At 36.8% G+C, this 20551-nt stretch overlaps 1 protein-coding gene across 2 annotated transcripts in view; it reads left to right on the plus strand.

Annotated features, from left to right (window-relative positions):
* Positions 1 to 20551, plus strand: part of LOC126416196 (glycerol-3-phosphate acyltransferase 3) — a 209247-nt gene that overhangs the window by 172413 nt on the left and 16283 nt on the right. For both annotated transcript variants that reach the window (XM_050083786.1, XM_050083787.1), the window contains 5 exons: positions 4585 to 4857; positions 5052 to 5189; positions 6622 to 6756; positions 16514 to 16747; positions 19695 to 19810. In XM_050083786.1, coding sequence (XP_049939743.1) covers positions 4585 to 4857; positions 5052 to 5189; positions 6622 to 6756; positions 16514 to 16747; positions 19695 to 19810 — 896 coding nt within the window. The remainder of the gene's footprint in view (positions 1 to 4584; positions 4858 to 5051; positions 5190 to 6621; positions 6757 to 16513; positions 16748 to 19694; positions 19811 to 20551) is intronic.

The following is a 20551-nucleotide window of genomic DNA, read 5'->3' on the forward strand; positions in this document are numbered from 1 at the left end:
CCAGTTAGATTTCTTTCACAGTATGCTAATATAATAGCTCCATAATTAGCAGTTATAAACAGCTGCTTGCTCGATGAAAGATCCATACCTATAGGCGGGAAAATTGTACAGGCCTCACCAATACTAAAGAAAGGAAATAGGAGTAATCCACTAAATTACAGGCCAGTAACGCTGACGTCGATTTTTAGTAATTTTGGAACAATAAATTACAACAGTACGAATTACCTCAAAGGAAAAAAATCTATTGACATATAACACGGATTCAGAAAATATCGTTCTTGTGAAGCATAACTATCTCTTCCTTCACTTGAAGTAATGATTGCTATTGACAGGGTATGTCGAATTGATTCCATAGTTCTAGAATTCTATTTGACACACTTGTAGTAAAGTTTTATGTGTGAGGAATATCGTCCCAGTTGCGCGACTGGATTCGTAATTCACTGTCAGAGCCGGCCGCGGTGGTCTAGCGGTTCTAGGCACGCAGTCCGGAACCGCGCGACTGCTACGGTCGCAGGTTCGAATCCTGCCTCGGGCATGGATGTGTGTGATGTCCTTAGGTTAGTTAGGTTTAAGTAGTTCTAAGTTCTAGGGGACTGATGACCACAGTAGTTAAGTCCCATAGTGCTCAGAGCCATTTTTTAGTGTCAGAAATGTCACAGTTCGTAGTAATTGACAGAAAGAGTTCTAGTAAATTGGAAGAATATATGGCGTTGTCCAAGGGAGTGTTACACGCCCTCTGCTGTACCTAATCTGCGGGGTGGTTATAATTAAACTGTGGCTACTTGAGAAGGCCCGCCACGAAAAACAAGTTATCGTAGGACAATGAAGCACTTGTAAGGACATGCGGAAGAGAGGGAAAGAATAAGCCATGGAAAGAAACACATTTTAATTTCCACGCGGGAGGGTAACCTTGGTTAATTGCGTACCATGTTTACGTTTCGGATTCCAAGCGATGCTCAGTGTGACGACCATCTGCATCCACGACAGCCTGGAACCGCACTAGAGATCGCCGGACCATAATTCGCAGCCGTTTTCCGAATGGTGGTATATCGAATGGTGATATATCGAATGTTTGTATATCGAATGTTTATATAACTGTCGTGATACAGTTCGTCCATTGTTCGAAGGTCACACGTTGCGTCCAGCATTCTCAGCCATGGCCACAGTAACTTCAACAATTTACGGCAGAATTAGCCCTCGGCCTCTCCCAGGAGCAGTCCGCAAATCGCCAGTTAATTCCAACTTCTGAATTATGCTCTTCAAACCCCCTGCGGAAGGAGAACCTCACCGTATTCCTTTGACGCATCAGTACTCGCGAAGAGTAGCACTATTGCTGTTGTTTTCATAATACAGCTTTACGAGTAAAGCTCTGCTTACCTTGTCCGGATCCATGTTGAAGTTTGCAACTGCAATGCACACTGATTTTTGGTTCAACCGTGCGTCGCCGAAACTGTACGGACGCTCACGGATGCTAGTACCCGTACGGGAGACAGAGGGCAAGTCGTGACACTAAACACTGCGATACTAACAACACAAATCTTGCACTCCTATGAAGTTGGGTACACACAAGGTAAATAGTTTTCTCTCTACACTGGCTCAAGCAGCGGAGGTTATAAATAAACCACCCCGGATATGAAGGATTTAGGATACCATCTGACCAGCCCTTTTAGAGTGCTTACAGATGATGCTATGATTTGCGCTCTATTAAAGTCATCAGAAGATAAAAAAACAATTGCAAAATGATGTAGACAAGATATCTGTATGGTGCGAAAAACAATTGGATCTAAATATCTACATCTACATGGATACTCAGCAAATTACATTTAAGTGCGTGGCAGAGGGCTCATCGAACCACCTTCACAATTCTCTATTATTCCAATCTCGTATAGCGCGCGGAAAGAATGAACACCTATATCTTTCCGTACGAGCTCTGATTTCCCTTATTTTATCGTGGTGATCGTTCCGCCCTGTGTAGATCGGTGTCAACAAAATATTTTCGCATTCGGAGGAGAAAGTTGGTGATTTGAATTACGTGAGAAGATTCCGTCGCAACGAAAAACGCCTTTCTTTTAATTATTTCCAGCCCAAATCCTGTATCATTTCTGTGGCACTCTCTCCTATATTTCGCGATAATGCAAAACGTGCTGCCTTTCCTTGAACTTTTCCGATGTATTCCGTCAGTTCTACCTGGTAAGGATCCCACACTGCGCAACAGTATTCTAAAAGGAGATGGACAAGCGTAGTGTAGGCAGTCTCCTTAGTAGGTCTGTTACATATTCCAAGTGTCCTGACAATAAAACGCAGCCTTTGGTTAGCCTTCCCAACAACATTTTCTGTGTGTTCTTTCCAATTTAAGTTGTTCGTAATTATAATACCTAGGTATTTAGTTGAATCTACGGCTTTTAGATTAGACTTTATCGTGTAACCGAAGTTTAACGAGTTCCTTTTAGCGCTCATGTGGATGACCTCACACTTTTCGTTATGTAGGGTCAACTGCCACTTTTCGCACCATTCAGATATTTTTTCTAAATCGTTTTGCAGTTTGTTTTGATCTTCTGATGACTTTATTAATCGATAAACGACAGCGTCATCTGCAAACAACCTAAGACGGCTGTTCAGATTGTCTCCCAAATCGTTTATACAGATAAGGAACAGTAAAGGGCCTATAACACTACCTTGGGGAACGCCAGAAATTACTACTGTTTTACTCGATGACTTTCCGTCGATTACCTCTCTGACAGGAAATCGCAAATCCAAATAACTGAGACGATATTCCATAAGCGCGCAATTTTACTACGAGCCGCTTGTGTGGTACAGTGTCAAAAGCCTTCCGCAAATCCAGGAATGCGGAATCGATCTGAAATCTCTTGTCAATAGCACTCAGCACTTCATGTGAATAAAGAGCTAGTTGTGTTTCACAGGAACGGTGTTTTCTAAACCCATGTTGACTGTGTGTCAATAGACCGTTTCCTTCGAGGTAGTTCATAATGTTGGAACACAATATATGTTCTAAAATCCTGCTGCATATAGACGGTGTAATTAAGTGGATTACTCCTACTACCTTTCCTGAATTTTGGTGTGACCTGTGCAACTTTCCAGTCTTTGGCTACGGATATTTCGTCGAGGGAACGGTTGCATATGATTAAGTATGGAGCTAATGCATCAGCATACTCCGAAAGGAACCTAATTGGTATACAGTCTTGACCAGAAGACTTGCTTTTATTAAGTGATTTGAGTTGCTTCACTACTCCGAGGATATTTACTTCGTCTTCTTTTTTGAAGGTATATCAGAAGGCTGTTTTCAGTGAATCTACTTTGGCAGCACTGTCTTCGATAGTATCTCCATTGCTATCGCGCAGAGAAGGCATTGACTGTTTCTTGCCGCTAACATACTTCACATACGACCAGAATTTCTTCGGATTAAAGCTTCATACCCTTTTAATTTACCGATTAAATGTTTCAGGAGAAAATCAGCTGTTCAGCCCAAATATTAATTCTCGAGATAGTAATGAACTTAGACAGCTACCGTAATTAGATGTATGTGGATCCGATTGTGATTAACAGTTGTTTCTCGGCTACGTTGTCGCGTAGTATTGAAGTTCGACGCTGCAGTATCTTCTATTAGCCGCACCGCTGGGCAGCTGTGTCTTGGGGCACGAACGGCCTTCAACTCGCTACGTGGCCATGACCAACGAGGCCACGTCGTGTCTTCTAGTAACGATACAGTTCGCGCCTGAGACGCGATCACCTCGCCCGGTGCTCATGTCGAGCCCACCAACCCCCCCCCCCCTCCCCCCCACTGGACTCACATTCGGGAGGACGACGGTTCAATCCCGCGTCCGGTCATCCTGATTTAGGTTTTCCGTGATTTCCCTAAATCGTTCCAGGCAAATGCCGGGATGGTTCCTTTCAAAGGGCACGGCCGACTTCCTTCCCCATCCTTCCCTAATCCGATGAGACCGATGACCTCGCTGTCTGGTCTCCTTCCCCAAAACAATCCAATCCCCCCCCTCCCTCGCAATCCCGGATTAAACTGTTTGCTTGTGAAGACTTTCTTGGCAGAGATTCCTTTAACGGATTTTCAACGTTTTTTGAAGGAAAGTCATAGCCACATTGTTGTTACTGCAAATAAACCAGCTGAAACTGTAGTGCAAGAGTCTTATAGAAAAGAGTACATGAGTAATCCACATATATCACATTTACAGCTTACGTTAAAAGATAATAAATTATGTTAATACACTTCTGTATTACTATAAATTTTTGTAACTGAATGATTATCATATATTTCATAAATTCATGACTAACAACAGGTGCGGAAGAGATCAAAACTTGTGTTGGTAGCTCCTAGGTGATGATTTATGACAGTCTTAATAACTCAAAGTATGTTCTGAGAGATCTAATATGTGCAAATTTTTTTCAGTTTAAAAAGCTATTTCGTGTCATGAGCCCTTAGTCAGAAATAAAACTTCCTTTTGCTGTCACTGTCAAAAAAATTGCCCCACTAGCCTTGTCACTGGATATTAAAGACTTTAATCAAGTGACTGTTACTTTTTTAGAAAATAAATTTGTTCTTTTCTTTCACAGTATGGACGTCAACACATAGAAATAGCACAGAAAGACCGCCAGGTGAGCAGAGATAACTCAGATGATGAAGAAGAGGAGGAAGAAAAAGAACAAAAAGATGTTTTAGAGGTTAAAGAAAACTGCAATAATGTGTGCAATAAAACACCAGAAAAGAAAATGAATGGGGTGATAAGCAATAATTTGATCAGCAGAGAAGATCTCATCCTCGCGCCAGATCCTGTACAGAACTACAAAGGCAATAACAAACAGGAAGAGACATCCACTGCTCCTCCTGTGAGTAGAAACAAATTTTACTGTTTCTCAAATCAGATTGCTGTGCAACATTAAAAAATAATTACTGTCTTTACTACAAGAAAATAAATAATTTTTAAAAATAAACTTTTTCTTTGTGCCACAGTTTTTCAGCATTACATAAGTGATGTAAGACCTTGTGAATTGGACTAACAGTGCAACAATTACAATTTCAGGATCTCATTCGAAGGAGATCATTTGAGACGCTGAAGAGGGAATTTCAGCTTTCAGATCTCCTTGACTATGTCAAGGCTGGAGTTGAAGCAATAATAGAAGATGAAGTTACACACAGATTTGAAGCAGAAGAACTTAAGGTGTGTTATTGAACTCTTAATGACTATACTTTTTTGTCAGATATTTTATGTTGGTAGCAATGATGATGTCCAAATGAGAATTGGTGATATTGGGAGGGAGGACGGGGAGGGGGAATTGCAAAGAGTACTAGATAAGTATTATAATGCTGCTGTAAGTATCTTTTGCCACACACCATAATGTGTTCTCTTGAGTGTAGATATAAGTTTAAAGCTGAAGACAACTGCCCAGCATTAGTAGTTTTCTACATACTGATGTTAGGATCTACATAAGCATGTATACTGTACTATGAACCAAAGCATTTCCCTTAAACAGATATTTACCCCTAAGACATATAAATATCTGAACCACATTCAGAGACAAATTTTGTATGCTTATTAAACATACCTGTACTGTATCATTATTTCATTATATAAATTGTTTTGTTTGCTGTGGAATTAATGTATACAGACATTGAACTGTGGTTCAAAACTGCCAGCTCAATGAGGATGGTGCTATAGGACCTAAAATTTCATACTACATAAGTGACTGAAATTTTTATGTTCAAAGTTCATTTCCGTACTCAGATTGATGCAGGGTTATGATAGTCACAGATAGTTTTCAGTGAACTGAATCAAGCTGTTATTCTTATGAAGTGTTTTTGTGCTCTTTCTCAGTTACTTTGTGAGTGCTGTCAAACATCTAATTTTGAAGTGTGTGAAATCAGTTACCGTTGTTGATATTTAGACTTGCTCATGATTAGATAAGTTAATTAGATAGTTGATTTCACTTGTGAAAAGCCTAATTCATTCATAAAATAATATGTGCTCATGTTGAGTGGAGCAGTATATATATTGGTATCGAAGAAAGTGTGGATACAAGCAAGTCATGGTGATGAGCACTGGATTAAAGTTGTAAAAAAAACATTTAAAGGGGGAGAGGTGCTGGAGAATGGAGAAAAGGATGCCTGCTGTTGTGATGGAGTGTCTGACCAAGAGATGAGAATTAGTCAGTCATCAGGGGAACTATGTAATGGAAAAATATCTTTATTTCAGATACAAAAGTGGAATGCAGTATCAGTATGCCAAAAAACTTGTTTAATAGTAATTCAGTCAAAAAGTGGAGGAAAACCAGACAAATGGAACAGGAGAGGATGAAAATAGTAGCATTCCTATCATTGCAGTAATCTGATTTTTAACATGTCATGTCATGTAATTAAATCATATCATTTATGTGCACCTCAACAGAAAGGTTTCTTGTGCTATTGTGGAAGACAATTGCATGAAGAACATGAAGTTGAAATACTTCTTGTCATTAATTACAGTAAGTGCATAGGTATTATACCAGAATAATGAAAAAAAGCACTGTTTGTGCCCTGCACATCTTCGTTTTGATTTGTACTATTATTATTTCATTAGCCTGTACTCTAATTGACATAAGATGTACTTGTTTCAGTCCTGGAATCTTTTGACACGTACAAATCAATACTATGAATTCATCAGCTGGAGACTTACTGTTATTTGGATGGCAGGATTCTTTGTCCGCTACTTCTTTCTGCTGCCTCTACGTGTAATGATTTGTTTCATAGGGGTAAGTCATTTGGAACAGTGAATAAAATAAATTATAAAGAAAATAACTTTCCCTACTTTCACCCATGTAGTAAGAAGGCTAAATTTTCATGTAATTTCAGTTCTGTTGTTTACTGACATTTATGCATAAGAACATTTAAATTAGAAAAGTACAGCATTTTAGTAAGCTGTTTGCTTCACTATTTTGGGAGATAGTTTCTTTTAATGTGTGTGATTTCATAATATTAATATGCAAAGAAAGATGTTCAGTTACACTGAACTGCTTTGTATAATTTTTAATTATTCATTCTAATATTCCATGCAGCATTTGATGTTCAAATTCACAAAACTGATCATTTGGATAAACAAAGTCCTAATAGTAGCTGTGGAAGGGTTACCTATTGCTATAATTTAATAGAATTTTTTTTCTTTTGTGGTGGGGCTGTTATATTCCCCCACAATTCTATTTCTTAAATTGTGTGGTTTCTGTCTGCTGGAGTATACTCAGCCTTTTGCATGTACTCACTGTTGTTATGCAAAAGTTTGACTTAAATTAGTTTGTGCTCAATGAAGTTCTTATGCGGTGTGGACCAGATTAGACCAGCTTTGTTAAATACAGTACACAAACATGAATTCATGAATTACCAGTGATCTATTCCACTCATGACACTACTTAATCTTTTGCAGTATATTTCCATTTTGTAATACCATTAATTTTAAGTATTCTAGAAGTATTTTACTCTGTTTGCAAGCTCAACAAGATTAATTCTGCTTCAGGTTGAATTATTTATTTTTACTAAATTGCCGAGCCCAGACTTGTTATCAGAGACTTCGTTGTGCAGTTTCAGTTGAGATGCTGTTTGATGTAGTCAGTCAAAAGCAAACATGAGCTGTAGTTAAGAGTGTGTAAGATGTTAACAAATGATTTGTTGAAGAATTCTGTCATAAGTAATTATACTTCAGAGCTGTTCCTGTTAGCTGTTTTCTCTTTTGTTTTGTTTTTTCCTTTATATGGTGTGGAAGCTTCCATAAATTTCTAGATGGATCACAATTTGAATAAAATATTACAGTGGAGTTGGACTCTCTAAATCATCACTTAATTATGGTATACTTCAGTGAAATTGCTATATATTGTCATTATCAGCAACTGGGGTAATTTATTGCTATCGGGAACTTAGTCTTGTGCATACAAAATATTGCCAAAAATTATCTTGAACATTTGAAGAAACTGTAGACAAATGACTGGGAGAATATTGGGGAGAGGGGAGATCCTACACAAACAGATTTTTAACCTAAAATCAATAATTCATTGCAGAATATTAACCAGCAATTATTTGATTTCAAGGAAGCATTTGATCCAGTAGACACAGAAATGACAGATAAAATCATTAGAGAATTTGGTGTTAAAACAAAATTACCAAATGTAATTTATGAAACTCTAAAATTTATATCCTAAGTTAAATTTATGGGAGAAGTATCTCAGGTATTTGAAATAATAATTTTTTTTTTTTTTTAAGACATGGTGCAGTTTGTCACATTTACTGTTCAACATTGTTTTAGAAAAAAAGCCTGTGAGGATCTGGAATTTGGAGCTCAAAATCACAAAATTCATCTAATAAGCCTGGAAAGGAAAACAAGTGGTATTTAGGTAAATTGCTTGGCATTTAGATGTGTTACTGCAATACTTTAAGAAAATGTGACAGAAAAGTTACTGAAATAAATCTTCTGCAAAAAATAGCGAATAGATCTGGTTCCAAAATTTAAGCTGAAAAAACAAAATTCATGACAAATATTAAAAATGTGTCAAAATAAATATGTAAAATAGAGCAGTTTAGTAAATTTAAATACCTTAAAGAAACTATACAGCAGAATGGACTAGAAAAATTTACAATGGATGTAAGAGTTGATAAAATGGAAAAAGTGCATGATTTGACAATACAAATTTATAAGAAATGCACGTCTAGAAAAACAAAACTATAACACTGTAACAAAGTGGTAAGACCAACATGCTTATATGCATGTAAATGCTTAATGATGAAAAGTGAGCTGGAGCAATAGAGGCACTAGATACTCAGATTATTAGATAAAAATGGGGGTAATAAAAACTACAGCTGATTGGAAAATGAGAAGTAATGAGATCTATGAAAGTATAGAGAAAATATCAGAAGTAATAGTAAAGCAAAGATTAATCTCCTTTGGAGCCCTCCATGGACTCAATGAGAACAAGCTAATGAAACAAATATTCCTGCATTTCTGGATAAAGAAATCAATAATAGCATGGATTACAGAAATCAGAAAAGAACTAAATAGAAAAACATCAAAGAATCAGAAATAACAGAAAGCAAGTTTTTTGATACTAAAATACTATGGTTTTCTAGGCAGAAGAAATAATAAATTAGTAACAATGTGGACAGAAGAAAGGAATAGGTAACATTGGTAGAAGATGGAGGACTGGAGAAAAAGAAAGAGGAGGAACTGAAATTGAGAGATTCTAGTTGGTCAACATAATAATAATAATAATAATAATAATAATAATAATAATAAAAAACCCCGTGGAGGCCCGGGAAAAGAATAGGCCTCCGGTATGTTCTGCCAGTCGTAAAAGGCGACGAAAAGAACAAACCACTAATAGGGCTAACCCCCCTTTTAGTGTGATTACTTGGTTCAGGACAGAACTAAAGAAGCCTCGGACAAGCGCCGTCATGGTCGGGGACGACGCTTGAACCCTATGCCCGCCCACAATGGTAACGACACTGCTAGCCAACTGGAAAATGATTTAAATCCAAATAGAGGTGTTTTGCAGGATATGCTTCCTGCAACCACCCTAGAAGGAAAACAAAGACAGAGGATGAGATGGTCAGATGAAGTTAATCGACACCTCATGTTCTGTTATTACCAAGCAACAAACCTAGGAACCAACACAACTGGATACAGATCACAAGTATACACAACATTTATTACCAGATACCCGGAATTAAAATTTTTAACAGAACAACGATTAGCTGATCAGATCCGTGTAATAATAAAAAATAACAGGATACCCCAGTCAGAATTAGAAAACATCAAACAACAAGTACAACAAATACTGGAACAAAATAATGTGCAATCAGAAGAAGAAGAAAATGTAGTAATGGACTCAAACATCCCAGAGCAAACAAACAAAGACCAACACGCATCAATTAAACAATCAGAGGAAAACGAAATCTTAAGACAGCCACCAGAACAAGCACAAATAGAACACGAAGAGACACACGTGTTAGATATAGAAGAGAAATTTCAGCTGACATATATAGAATACAAAGACACAAATACAGACATTAGACCATTCTTGCATAGACCCCTAAATAACCCACAAATCGAAACAATAATAAAAACTATCAACACAATCATACACAACGAAATAAATGAAAATACAACTATGGAAGAGTTACAACTACTGGTTTATATAGGAGCACTCACTACACTAAATATACACACTAGGCAGAGATCAGAACAAACCAATACACAGAAGAAACCCACAAAACCAGCATGGCAACACAGGCTACAGATCAGAATAGAAAAACTGAGAAAAGACATCGGACAGCTAACACAATTTATAAGAAATGAAATATTGGACAAGAAACGAAAAAGGTTAGGTAAAATCTCACAACAAGAAGCAATAGAGCAATTAGATGAAAAGAAGCAGAAATTACAAGCATTGGCCAAACGACTTAGAAGATACAAAAAAAGTGAAAATAGAAGGAAACAAAACCAAACATTCAACACAAACCAAAAGAGATTTTACCAAACAATAGATAACACACACATTAAAATAAACAATCCACCAAACATAACAGACATGGAACACTTCTGGAGCAACATATGGTCAAACCCGGTACAACATAACAGGCATGCACAGTGGATACAAGCAGAAACAGACACATACAAGATGATACCACAAATGCCTGAAGTGATAATTTTGCAACATGAAGTCACCCGGGCAATTAATTCTACACACTATTGGAAAGCCCCTGCAAATGATAAAATAGCAAATTACTGGCTAAAGAAGTTCACCTCAACACATTCACATCTAACTAAATTATTTAACAGTTACATTGCAGACCCATACACATTCCCTGATACACTTGCAGATGGAATAACCTATCTGAAACCTAAAGATCAAGCAGACACAGCAAACCCAGCTAAATATCGCCCCATAACATGCCTACCAACAATCTACAAAATATTAACTTCAGTCATTACACAGAAATTAATGACACATACAACACAGAACAAAATTATAAATGAAGAACAAAAAGGCTGCTGCAAAGGAGCACGAGGATGTAAAGAGCAACTGATAATAGATACAGAGGTGACATATCAAGCTAAAACTAAACAAAGGTCGCTACACTACGCATACATTGATTACCAAAAAGCCTTTGATAGTGTACCCCACTCATGGTTACTACAGATATTGGAAATATACAAAGTAGATCCTAAATTGATACAGTTTCTAGACATAGTAATGAAAAACTGGAAAACCACACTTAATATTCAAACAAATTCAGATAACATCACATCACAGCCAATACAGATTAAGTGTGGAATATACCAAGGAGACTCATTAAGTCCTTTCTGGTTCTGTCTTGCTCTGAACCCACTATCCAACATGCTAAATAATACAAATTATGGATATAATATTACTGGAACATACCCACACAAAATCACACATTTGCTATACATGGATGATCTAAAACTACTGGCAGCAACCAATCAACAACTCAACCAATTACTAAAGATAACAGAAGTATTCAGCAATGATATAAATATGGCTTTTGGAACAGACAAATGTAAGAAAAATAGCATAGTCAAGGGAAAACACACTAAACAAGAAGATTACATATTGAATAACCACAGTGACTCCATAGAAGCGATGGAAAAAACAGATGCCTATAAATATCTAGGATACAGACAAAAAATAGGAATAGATAATACAAATATTAAAGAAGAACTAAAAGAAAAATATAGACAAGGCTAACAAAAATACTGAAAACAGAATTGACAGCAAGAAACAAGACAAAAGCTATAAATACTTACGCTATACCAATATTGACCTACTCATTTGGAGTAGTGAAATGGAGTAACACAGACCTAGAAGCACTCAATACACTTTCACGTTCACAATGCCACAAATATAGAATACATCACATACATTCAGCAACAGAAAGATTCACATTAAGCAGAAAGGAAGGAGGAAGGGGATTCATCGACATAAAAAACCTACATTATGGACAGGTAGACAATTTAAGAAAATTCTTTCTAGAACAAGCAGAAACTAGCAAAATACACAAAGCAATCACTCATATAAATACATCGGCTACACCACTGCAATTTCATAACCACCTTTACAACCCTTTAGATCATGTAACATCAGCAGATACGAAGAAAGTAAATTGGAAAAAGAAAACACTGCATGGCAAGCACCCGTATCATCTAACACAGCCACACATCGATCAAGATGCATCCAACACATGGCTAAGAAAAGGCAATATATACAGTGAGACGGAAGGATTCATGATTGCAATACAGGATCAAACAATAAACACCAGATATTACAGCAAGCATATTATTAAAGATCCCAATACCACAACAGATAAATGCAGACTTTGCAAACAACAAATAGAAACAGTAGATCACATCACAAGTGGATGTACAATACTAGCAAATACAGAATACCCCAGAAGACATGACAATGTAGCAAAAATAATACATCAACAGCTTGCCTTACAACATAAACTTTTAAAACAACACGTTCCTACATACAAGTATGCACCACAAAATGTACTGGAGAATGATGAATACAAATTATACTGGAACAGAACCATTACAACAGATAAAACACCACCACATAACAAACCTGACATCATACTCACCAATAAAAAGAAGAAATTAACACTACTAATCGAAATATCCATACCCAATACAACAAATATACAAAAGAAAACAGGAGAAAAAATTGAAAAATACATCCAACTGGCTGAGGAAGTCAAGGACATGTGGCATCAGAATAAAGTTGACATCATACCAATCATACTATCAACTACAGGAGTCATACCACACAATATCCACCATTACATCAATACAATACACCTACATCCAAACTTATATATACAATTACAGAAATCCGTAATTATTGATACATGTTCAATTACCCGAAAGTTCCTAAATGCAATATAACACATACTATACAGTTAAAAGGAAGTAACGCTTGATCAAGGTCCGCGTCACTTTCCGTTTTTAACCAGACTTAACGTCTGAGAAAGTAAACAAATGATAATAATAATAGAAAACCTAGTGTCTTCAGAACATGGAGAACCATTAAATATGTAGGGTCCGGGAAAGGAATGAGCTAAGTCCAGTTTTGTAAATTTTATGGAAAATTAATATTTCTATTTAAATATCTCACAATTCTATAACATTTGCACTTATTTTGCTATGTTAAAAACTGTAAATGATATTCTGTAAATATATAACAACATTATTGCTTATTTATTGAAACGTGATGCTACGTGTTAAGAAACCAAGTAAGAGTAACTTATTCAATGAAAGAAGGGACTGATTCCATGAATCAAAGTAGCATAAACATTGCTTTCTCCTTTGTTACTGGAAATAAGAATCAAACTGTATTTAAAAAATAGTACAAGATTGCATACCCTGAGAACTTCAAGCAATAGGGAGATTGTCATAGTATTCTTGTGCTTCTGAACAAAAAAAAAAAAAAATTCAAATTGCAGATCCTGGCATTTCTTGTAGTCTTACTGGTAAAAGAAAACTGTCAAATCACTGTAATCCATTGGATTCTACAGCTATATGAGCCAATTTGAAAATGTGCTGCTTATAATGGTATTAACTGTAGCATCACATAGCTTCCAGGGCCTGTCCCTGTGTTTGCCTCCTAGTAGTTTGAAGACCAGGTGCTAAATACTGAATCTTACTTTTGATATGCCTTGCATTGTAATAAATGCCTAACAACTACTGCACTCTATCGCCTATTTGTTCTCTAACTCACATTTATCTTTACTACGTCTTATATTGTTGTATTGGAAATACAGGAGTGAGACCACATAATAAGCACCTGAAAATCTACTGATTCCATTAAGTTTAATTCTTTTCAAAATACTTTGCTTTGTATCTCCAGGCATGTCAAAATGTTGTAACTTACAGTAGCAGTTGTTTCACATCTCATGAGACATTAAGTTAATGATTTTTTAAAATGTATATACCAGAGACAAACAGCTATGCTTTTGTCTTTTCTTAATTATTTCATGACCACCTTCCAAACTTTCACTACAGGCAACACCCATATCAGTATTTTCACAAAATCGCAGAAACTCTAGTACATTATACAAAGTGATTCAAAAAGAATACCACAACTTTAGGAATTTAAAACTCTGCAACGACAAAAGGCAGAGATAAGCACTATCTGTCGGCAAATTAAGGGAGCTATAAAGTTTCATTTAGTTGTACATTTGTTCGCCATTTCAGCCAATAAAGTTTTTCGTCCCTTTTTCTTCGAAGGTGCTACTGTAACTGGACTACAGTATCTGGAGATGTTAGAGAATTGGCTGTTCCCTCAGCTCGAACAAGAAGCACAACAGTTCATATTTCAGCAGGATGGAGCGCCACCACATTGGCACTTATCTGTCCGTAACTACCTGAACGTCAACTACCCGAGGCGATGGATCAGCCGCCAGGCAGCCCGTGACAGAGCACTTCATCACTGGCCTCCAAGAAGCCCTGATCTTATCCCCTGCGATTTTGTCTTGTGGCCGAAACACCATATCCTTAACATACCCCCATCTCTCCCAGCCACCATTGATGATTTGAAACGAGAAATAACAGCAGCTATCCAAACTGTTACGCCTGATATGTTACAGAGAGTGTGGAACGAGTTGGAGTATCGGGTTGATATTGCTAGTGTGTCTGGAGGGGGCCATATTGAACATCTCTGAACTTGGTTTTGAGTGAAAAAAAACCTTTTTAAATACTCTTTGTAATGATGTATAACGGAAGGTTATATTATGTCTCTTCCATTAAATACACATTTTTAAAGTTGTGGTATTCTTTTTGAATCACCCTGTATAAAGACCTGTACACAGAAGCTTAATGTCCAACAGCACACAGAATCACAATAATATTAGACATCTGTTTGTCTGGGCTGTAACCTAAATTATTATTTACTTTAAATACCTGGCTTTTTCCGCAATTTCAAATAGACTAAGCTCTTTCTCCCCTTGTACAGCTTCTTTGTAACACTGATTTTCAGTATGAGAGAGATTATTTTTGGTCATTTACTGTAGTAGGAAATATTTCATACCTCCCATATTTTCATATACTAGTGACAACTCAAAAAATAGAGAAATGAACTTGGCTTTCTTCGTGGGACCTTTGTATTTTCTGATCAATTTGCATTTTTCTGGGCATAAGAATGTGAGCTGTGAATGAGATACTTGATGTGAAGTAAGTCGATTGGGATTTCAGTAGGTAGTAGAATCATAAGAAAGTCAGTTCAGTGAGATGATGATCATTTAATTTTTGCTTTAATTTTCACTTCCCCTGTTTGCCTTAATGATTAACCTCCCAATGTTTAAAAAATGAAGTTGATATATTAAATCAAAGCTATAACCATTGAATGAAAATAGATATGCTTATCTTCCATGACCTCTGAATTAAGTGCATAAAAATACTTTGCTAGAGTTTTCTTTAGAATAAAACATTGATATTCATTAGAACAATTCTGAGCAGTTTTAGAGGAATATAAAATGTTAGTATTTTTATGATATTTATTGTTATCAGAAAGGACTCTGATTATTATTAACCTGCAATAACCTTTTTTCTCTAGATATGTTGGATGCTGTCATCAACTGGGGTGCTAAGTTTTGTACCAAAGTGCTGGCTGAAAAACTGGCTTGTTAACCATGCGTACCGTATAGCATTTCGTATCTTAGCATGTTCTTTAACTGTCATCTTAACATCTCATAACATTCAGTACCGACCTAGAGCAGGGGGTGTCTGTGTTGCAAACCACACGTCACCAATAGATGTTGGCCTACTTTCCACAGAGACAACATATGCTTTGGTGAGTTATAAAAAATGTTCTGCAGAGATTTCTGGGCCATTTTTGGGTATCATCAGTTGTTTCTCAGTTGCTTCCTCTCTTCTTTGGCCAGGCTGTTGCCTATTATGAGATGTCGTCTTCTGTCCATGCTCTTCATGTTTGTGTGTGTGTGTGTGTGTGTGTGTGTGTGTGTGTGTGTTAAGGCCTGCAGCAGGTGTTTGTTTGCTTCTGGTAGCAGACCCAAAAATCTCGTAGTAGCTGTAGCAATTCTTCATAATCTCTCCCCCCCCCCCCCCCCCCCCCCCTCCCAAGCAGCCCCCCCTTTCCAATTGGGGCCTGTACTGAGGTTTGGCTATAGTGTAACTCACTTTCTGTGAATTTAGTTTAATGACTCTCCTAAATTGCTGCTGAAGAGATATTTGAAACTCCATTGTATCCCTTTCAGAAGTAGTCAAAGCATTTTTTGTCTTAGTTGTTTGTTTCCTTAACATTAGAACTTTTAATTATAAATTCACTATTCCAAGAAATATTTTTAACAAATGTGTATAATTTACTTTGAGGATTTATAGAAATTTGTGTTACTTCTAAGAAGTGTGTAATTTTCCTTCTGTGACACTGTTGTGTGGTGTGCGAGATGTGTTCTGTGTTGAGTTGTAGCAGGACATTGCTTCCTTTATTTCAGGTTATGTGGTTGACGGCTTGTACAGCTGTTGTGGGCTATGTTCCTGAGGGTCCATTCAAGCGTTGGCTCAACCATCGTGTTTCCATAATGTGCTTTGGTGTTTTGTCCAGTGCTCTGTCATCTGTGATTACCTACCACAATCCAGAAAACCGACCTAAGAGTGGAATATGTGTAGCAAATCACACGTCTCCAATTGATGTCCTCGTCCTAGCCTGTGATAACTGCTATGCCTTGGTATGTCATTGTGGAAGTATTACCTTTACTGGTTTCTTATTGTGACTTTATTTTTAAGTTTAAATTGCCTTTTGCTTTGTTTAGTCATATACTTCATAAATAAAAGTAGTTGAAAATATTTTAAGGAACTTACTTTTAAATAAATGGGCTGAGAAGGCAAAGTCGATGCATCAGCAGTGGCTCCTCAACCCAAAGTTTTATCAGAAGTAAGCACGAGCCATGAAAACCTTCAGTGCCTTACTAATGGAAATCTACATGAGTAAATGTTACTACGAATTAACTTACATTATAAACTGCAGAACAGGAAAAAAATAAATCTGGTTATAAAAGTGTAGTGTGTCAGTATAACAACTGATGCTGTACTTGATGAGGTTCTCTTGCTATAACAAAATAGTTTGTGTGCTGTATGACTGTCACAGACTCATTCTGCTGAAGGATGAGTTCTATGTTATATGCATTATGTGCAAATTACTGCCTTGGTAGTAACTGTAGACTGACAGACAAGAAGTTCTTAATCAGATTAGTGTTGGAATTAATATTGCTGTACTGTCACCAATATCTGTGCAAGGCAAAGCGGGGATGCCTGGAGTGGTGGGGAAAGGGAAGGTATTTGATAGACTACCTTTGTCGGTTGGATAAATAATACATTACGATGTTGTGCACTTTATAGCCCATTTAGAAATGGTTTTGCGCATGCAACACAAGTAAAAAAAAAATTGTAAATAATTCAGGAGTAAAGACAGCTGACCAAATAGTAGAACCATTGAGTTGTCGGCATGCACGTGCACCACTGTTCTGAATACAGTTGATATTTGTGGCCACTTTCCTTGGTTGCTAACAACTACTTCAATTATGTTTTATGATAAAACATAACTGAAGTCCTTGTTCTGAAGCTCAGTAAACTGTATAAACTGAACATGACTGTGTGGTAATTATTTCTCCTAGAAAAAATTAAAACTAATCAATTGCCACAAAAATATTACACATGCCTGCTGCTTGGGCAGTTAATTGTGCCAGCTGAACACAAGATACTGGGTTCTACAGCTCAGCAGGTGGACTGGGGTGAGAGCTTGTCTGTTGAGGTGGCTAGAGGGTGAAAGTGGTGGAAGCAGAGGTTGAGGAGGCAGTAGGTGTGTGGAATTAGGAATGTGACATGAGGATTCCAGAGTTGGAAAGTTTTTGCTGCTCACAAAGTGTGCACTCTGACTCCTTGAAAGATTCATCCGAAAGCTAGCAGAGTTTCAATTTTTGCCTGTAGAACTCAATTTTTCTATTATTCAGTGAGTAGTGTCCTTTACTCTTAAAATTATTTACGTTCTGCCAGAAATTTCTTACCACAAGTAAAAAATTAATGTGCTCTTAACTTCTCATCCTAGTGATAGCTTCATAAAATGCCATGTAATGAACAGTAAGCATCAGTAGTCTCTTAATGAGATCACACCCTCGCATATAGACACTTATTGCATTCCTTAAAAGGATATAACCTGTAGCCAGATTGATATATCTTTTTAGTCAGAGATTTCCACTACATTTTGAGTAAGCCTGTCATTGTCTGTATAACAGAAAAATGTAGCTATTTTATTCAGTCATTTGTTGCTAAAGTTAATTTCTTTGTTGTGAATACTTTGCATAACAGAAGTATGTCGATGTAACTGCTAAAGCATGAGTGGGAAAACTACACATTGCAGGAAGTGTGTGTTTCCGACATTCAATGGAACAATGTAGGGAGTAAATGAAACAGCTCACCATATACTTGAGGCATTGATTGTTTGATAGGCACATATGCAAGATTTAAACATAAACAATATTTCAGAACTTAGTTACGTATCTAATGTTCTTTGTGTGCATGTTGATCACTTGATGCCTCAGCTGTGTGGTGAGTGGTTACCTTTATTCATTGTGTTATTTGAATTCCATCCAGCATTTTCCAGTATCAAATTGCCAGAAAAAGTATATACTAACTTTACAACCATCCAAAGACAGGCACAGAGTGAGCAGTGACAAACCTATTATTCAGGAATAGATTGTGAATCACATTCTTTGAAAGTAGCAGTTTTGTCATACTGGTACACAGGGAAAGTGGAGCTATAAAATCCCATGATGTTTTACCAAGGTGTATTCTGTCATCTGTTAATTTTTTCCTAATTTGTTTCTTTCTTCTGATTTACTCAAAATATAGTAGCATCCTTCCAGTTTTGTCAGTTGTCAGTCTGCTTGTAAATGACAGTGTAAAACTTTGTATAAACAGTGGAAAAGCATATCAGCAGTAATTTTCTAATTAACTGAACCAAGCTATCACAGTTCACAAGAATTTGAGACCTGATGGGGAATAGAATATGGAAATTAAAATTTAATTTTTAGCAGTATTTAGCTTTTCTATGAGTGTGTACCTTCAAAATGCATTTTGAATTTAAAGAATGGTAATCTTAATAATGCCAACAACAAGGAGTGAGAAGATTCCTAAATACCAATACTCCATGTTAATACAATAACAAAAATCCATGGTGTGACTTGGCTTGGTATGGGTAAATAACTTCACACATGGTAGAATTAAACAAAGTGTTTGCAACATTAGTTTTAAGATGAGGGTCTACACTTACAACTTCAAATAAAAACTTTACTTCATAGTTAGAAAGATGATCTGTGCACATTCTTTTAAAATAACTCCGTGTGTGTGTGTGTGTGTGTGTGTGTGTGTGTGTGTGTGTGTGTGTGTGTGTGTGTGTGTGTGTCAGACTTTGTGGTCAAAATTTAGTAAATGATAATGAGTTTACTTTAGTTCTGTGTGAAGTGAAATCCTTACAATACTTGTACTCACTGTATGTCGGCAGTAATCATGTAGATATACAATGTACCAGACAATGGTAATTTTTGGAGTGCAGTGATGTGGATATGAGGAATGTCTACTAACTTTCCTTTACTGTTGTATAATGTACTGTCATTGCAGATTGGTCAGAGGCATGGTGGTTTCTTAGGACTCCTCCAGCGAGCTTTAGCGAGAGCGTCCCCTCACATATGGTTTGAACGTTCTGAAGTAAAGGACAGAGAAGCAGTTGCAAGAAGGTATACCACACCATTAACAGCACCACTGACAAAAATTTATTTACAGATGTTGCCTTAATTACCAATTTTGCTCGTAGCAGAAGTTTGCCGCATATGTATTTTGGAACAGATTTAAAAGTTTCTGGAAAAGTACACTCAACATTTCGCAACCTATTAAATTCATGGAATTAATTAGGTTCAGAGAGGACATTACATGCAGGTATCAAATAGTCAATCAAATTAAAATCTTTGCTGGCCACTGTGGCCGAGTGGTTCTAGGCATTTGTCTGGAACTGCGCTGCTGCTATGGTCGCAGGTTTGAATCCTGCCTCAGGCATGGCTGCGTGTGATGTGCTTAGGTTAGAACTACTTATAGTTCTAAGTTCTAGGGGACTGATGACCTCAGATGTTAAGTCCCATAGTGCTTAGAGGCATTTGAACCATTATTAAAATCTTTAGTATTGCGACACGAAATATTTATTTCTCTTCACACGAATGTCAGTTTGATTACATGCTTGCTTGCTTTTATCTGCATTACTATACTATTGTGTTAAATATATCCAGTTAAGAATGGTTTATAATTTGAAAAACAACTTGTTCCAAATACACACATTCAACACATACCTTATGTAAAGTTCATATAAAAATGAAACTAAAAGCTTTAGCTTATATTGAGTTTGACCAAATTCATGAATAAGTGGAAACATACTGAGGAAAGGATACACCATCAGCATGTGTTCGAGCCAGTGCCTCAATTAGTAA

Source organism: Schistocerca serialis, chromosome 8, assembly GCF_023864345.2.
Source record: "Schistocerca serialis cubense isolate TAMUIC-IGC-003099 chromosome 8, iqSchSeri2.2, whole genome shotgun sequence".
Lineage (NCBI taxonomy): Eukaryota > Metazoa > Arthropoda > Insecta > Orthoptera > Acrididae > Schistocerca > Schistocerca serialis.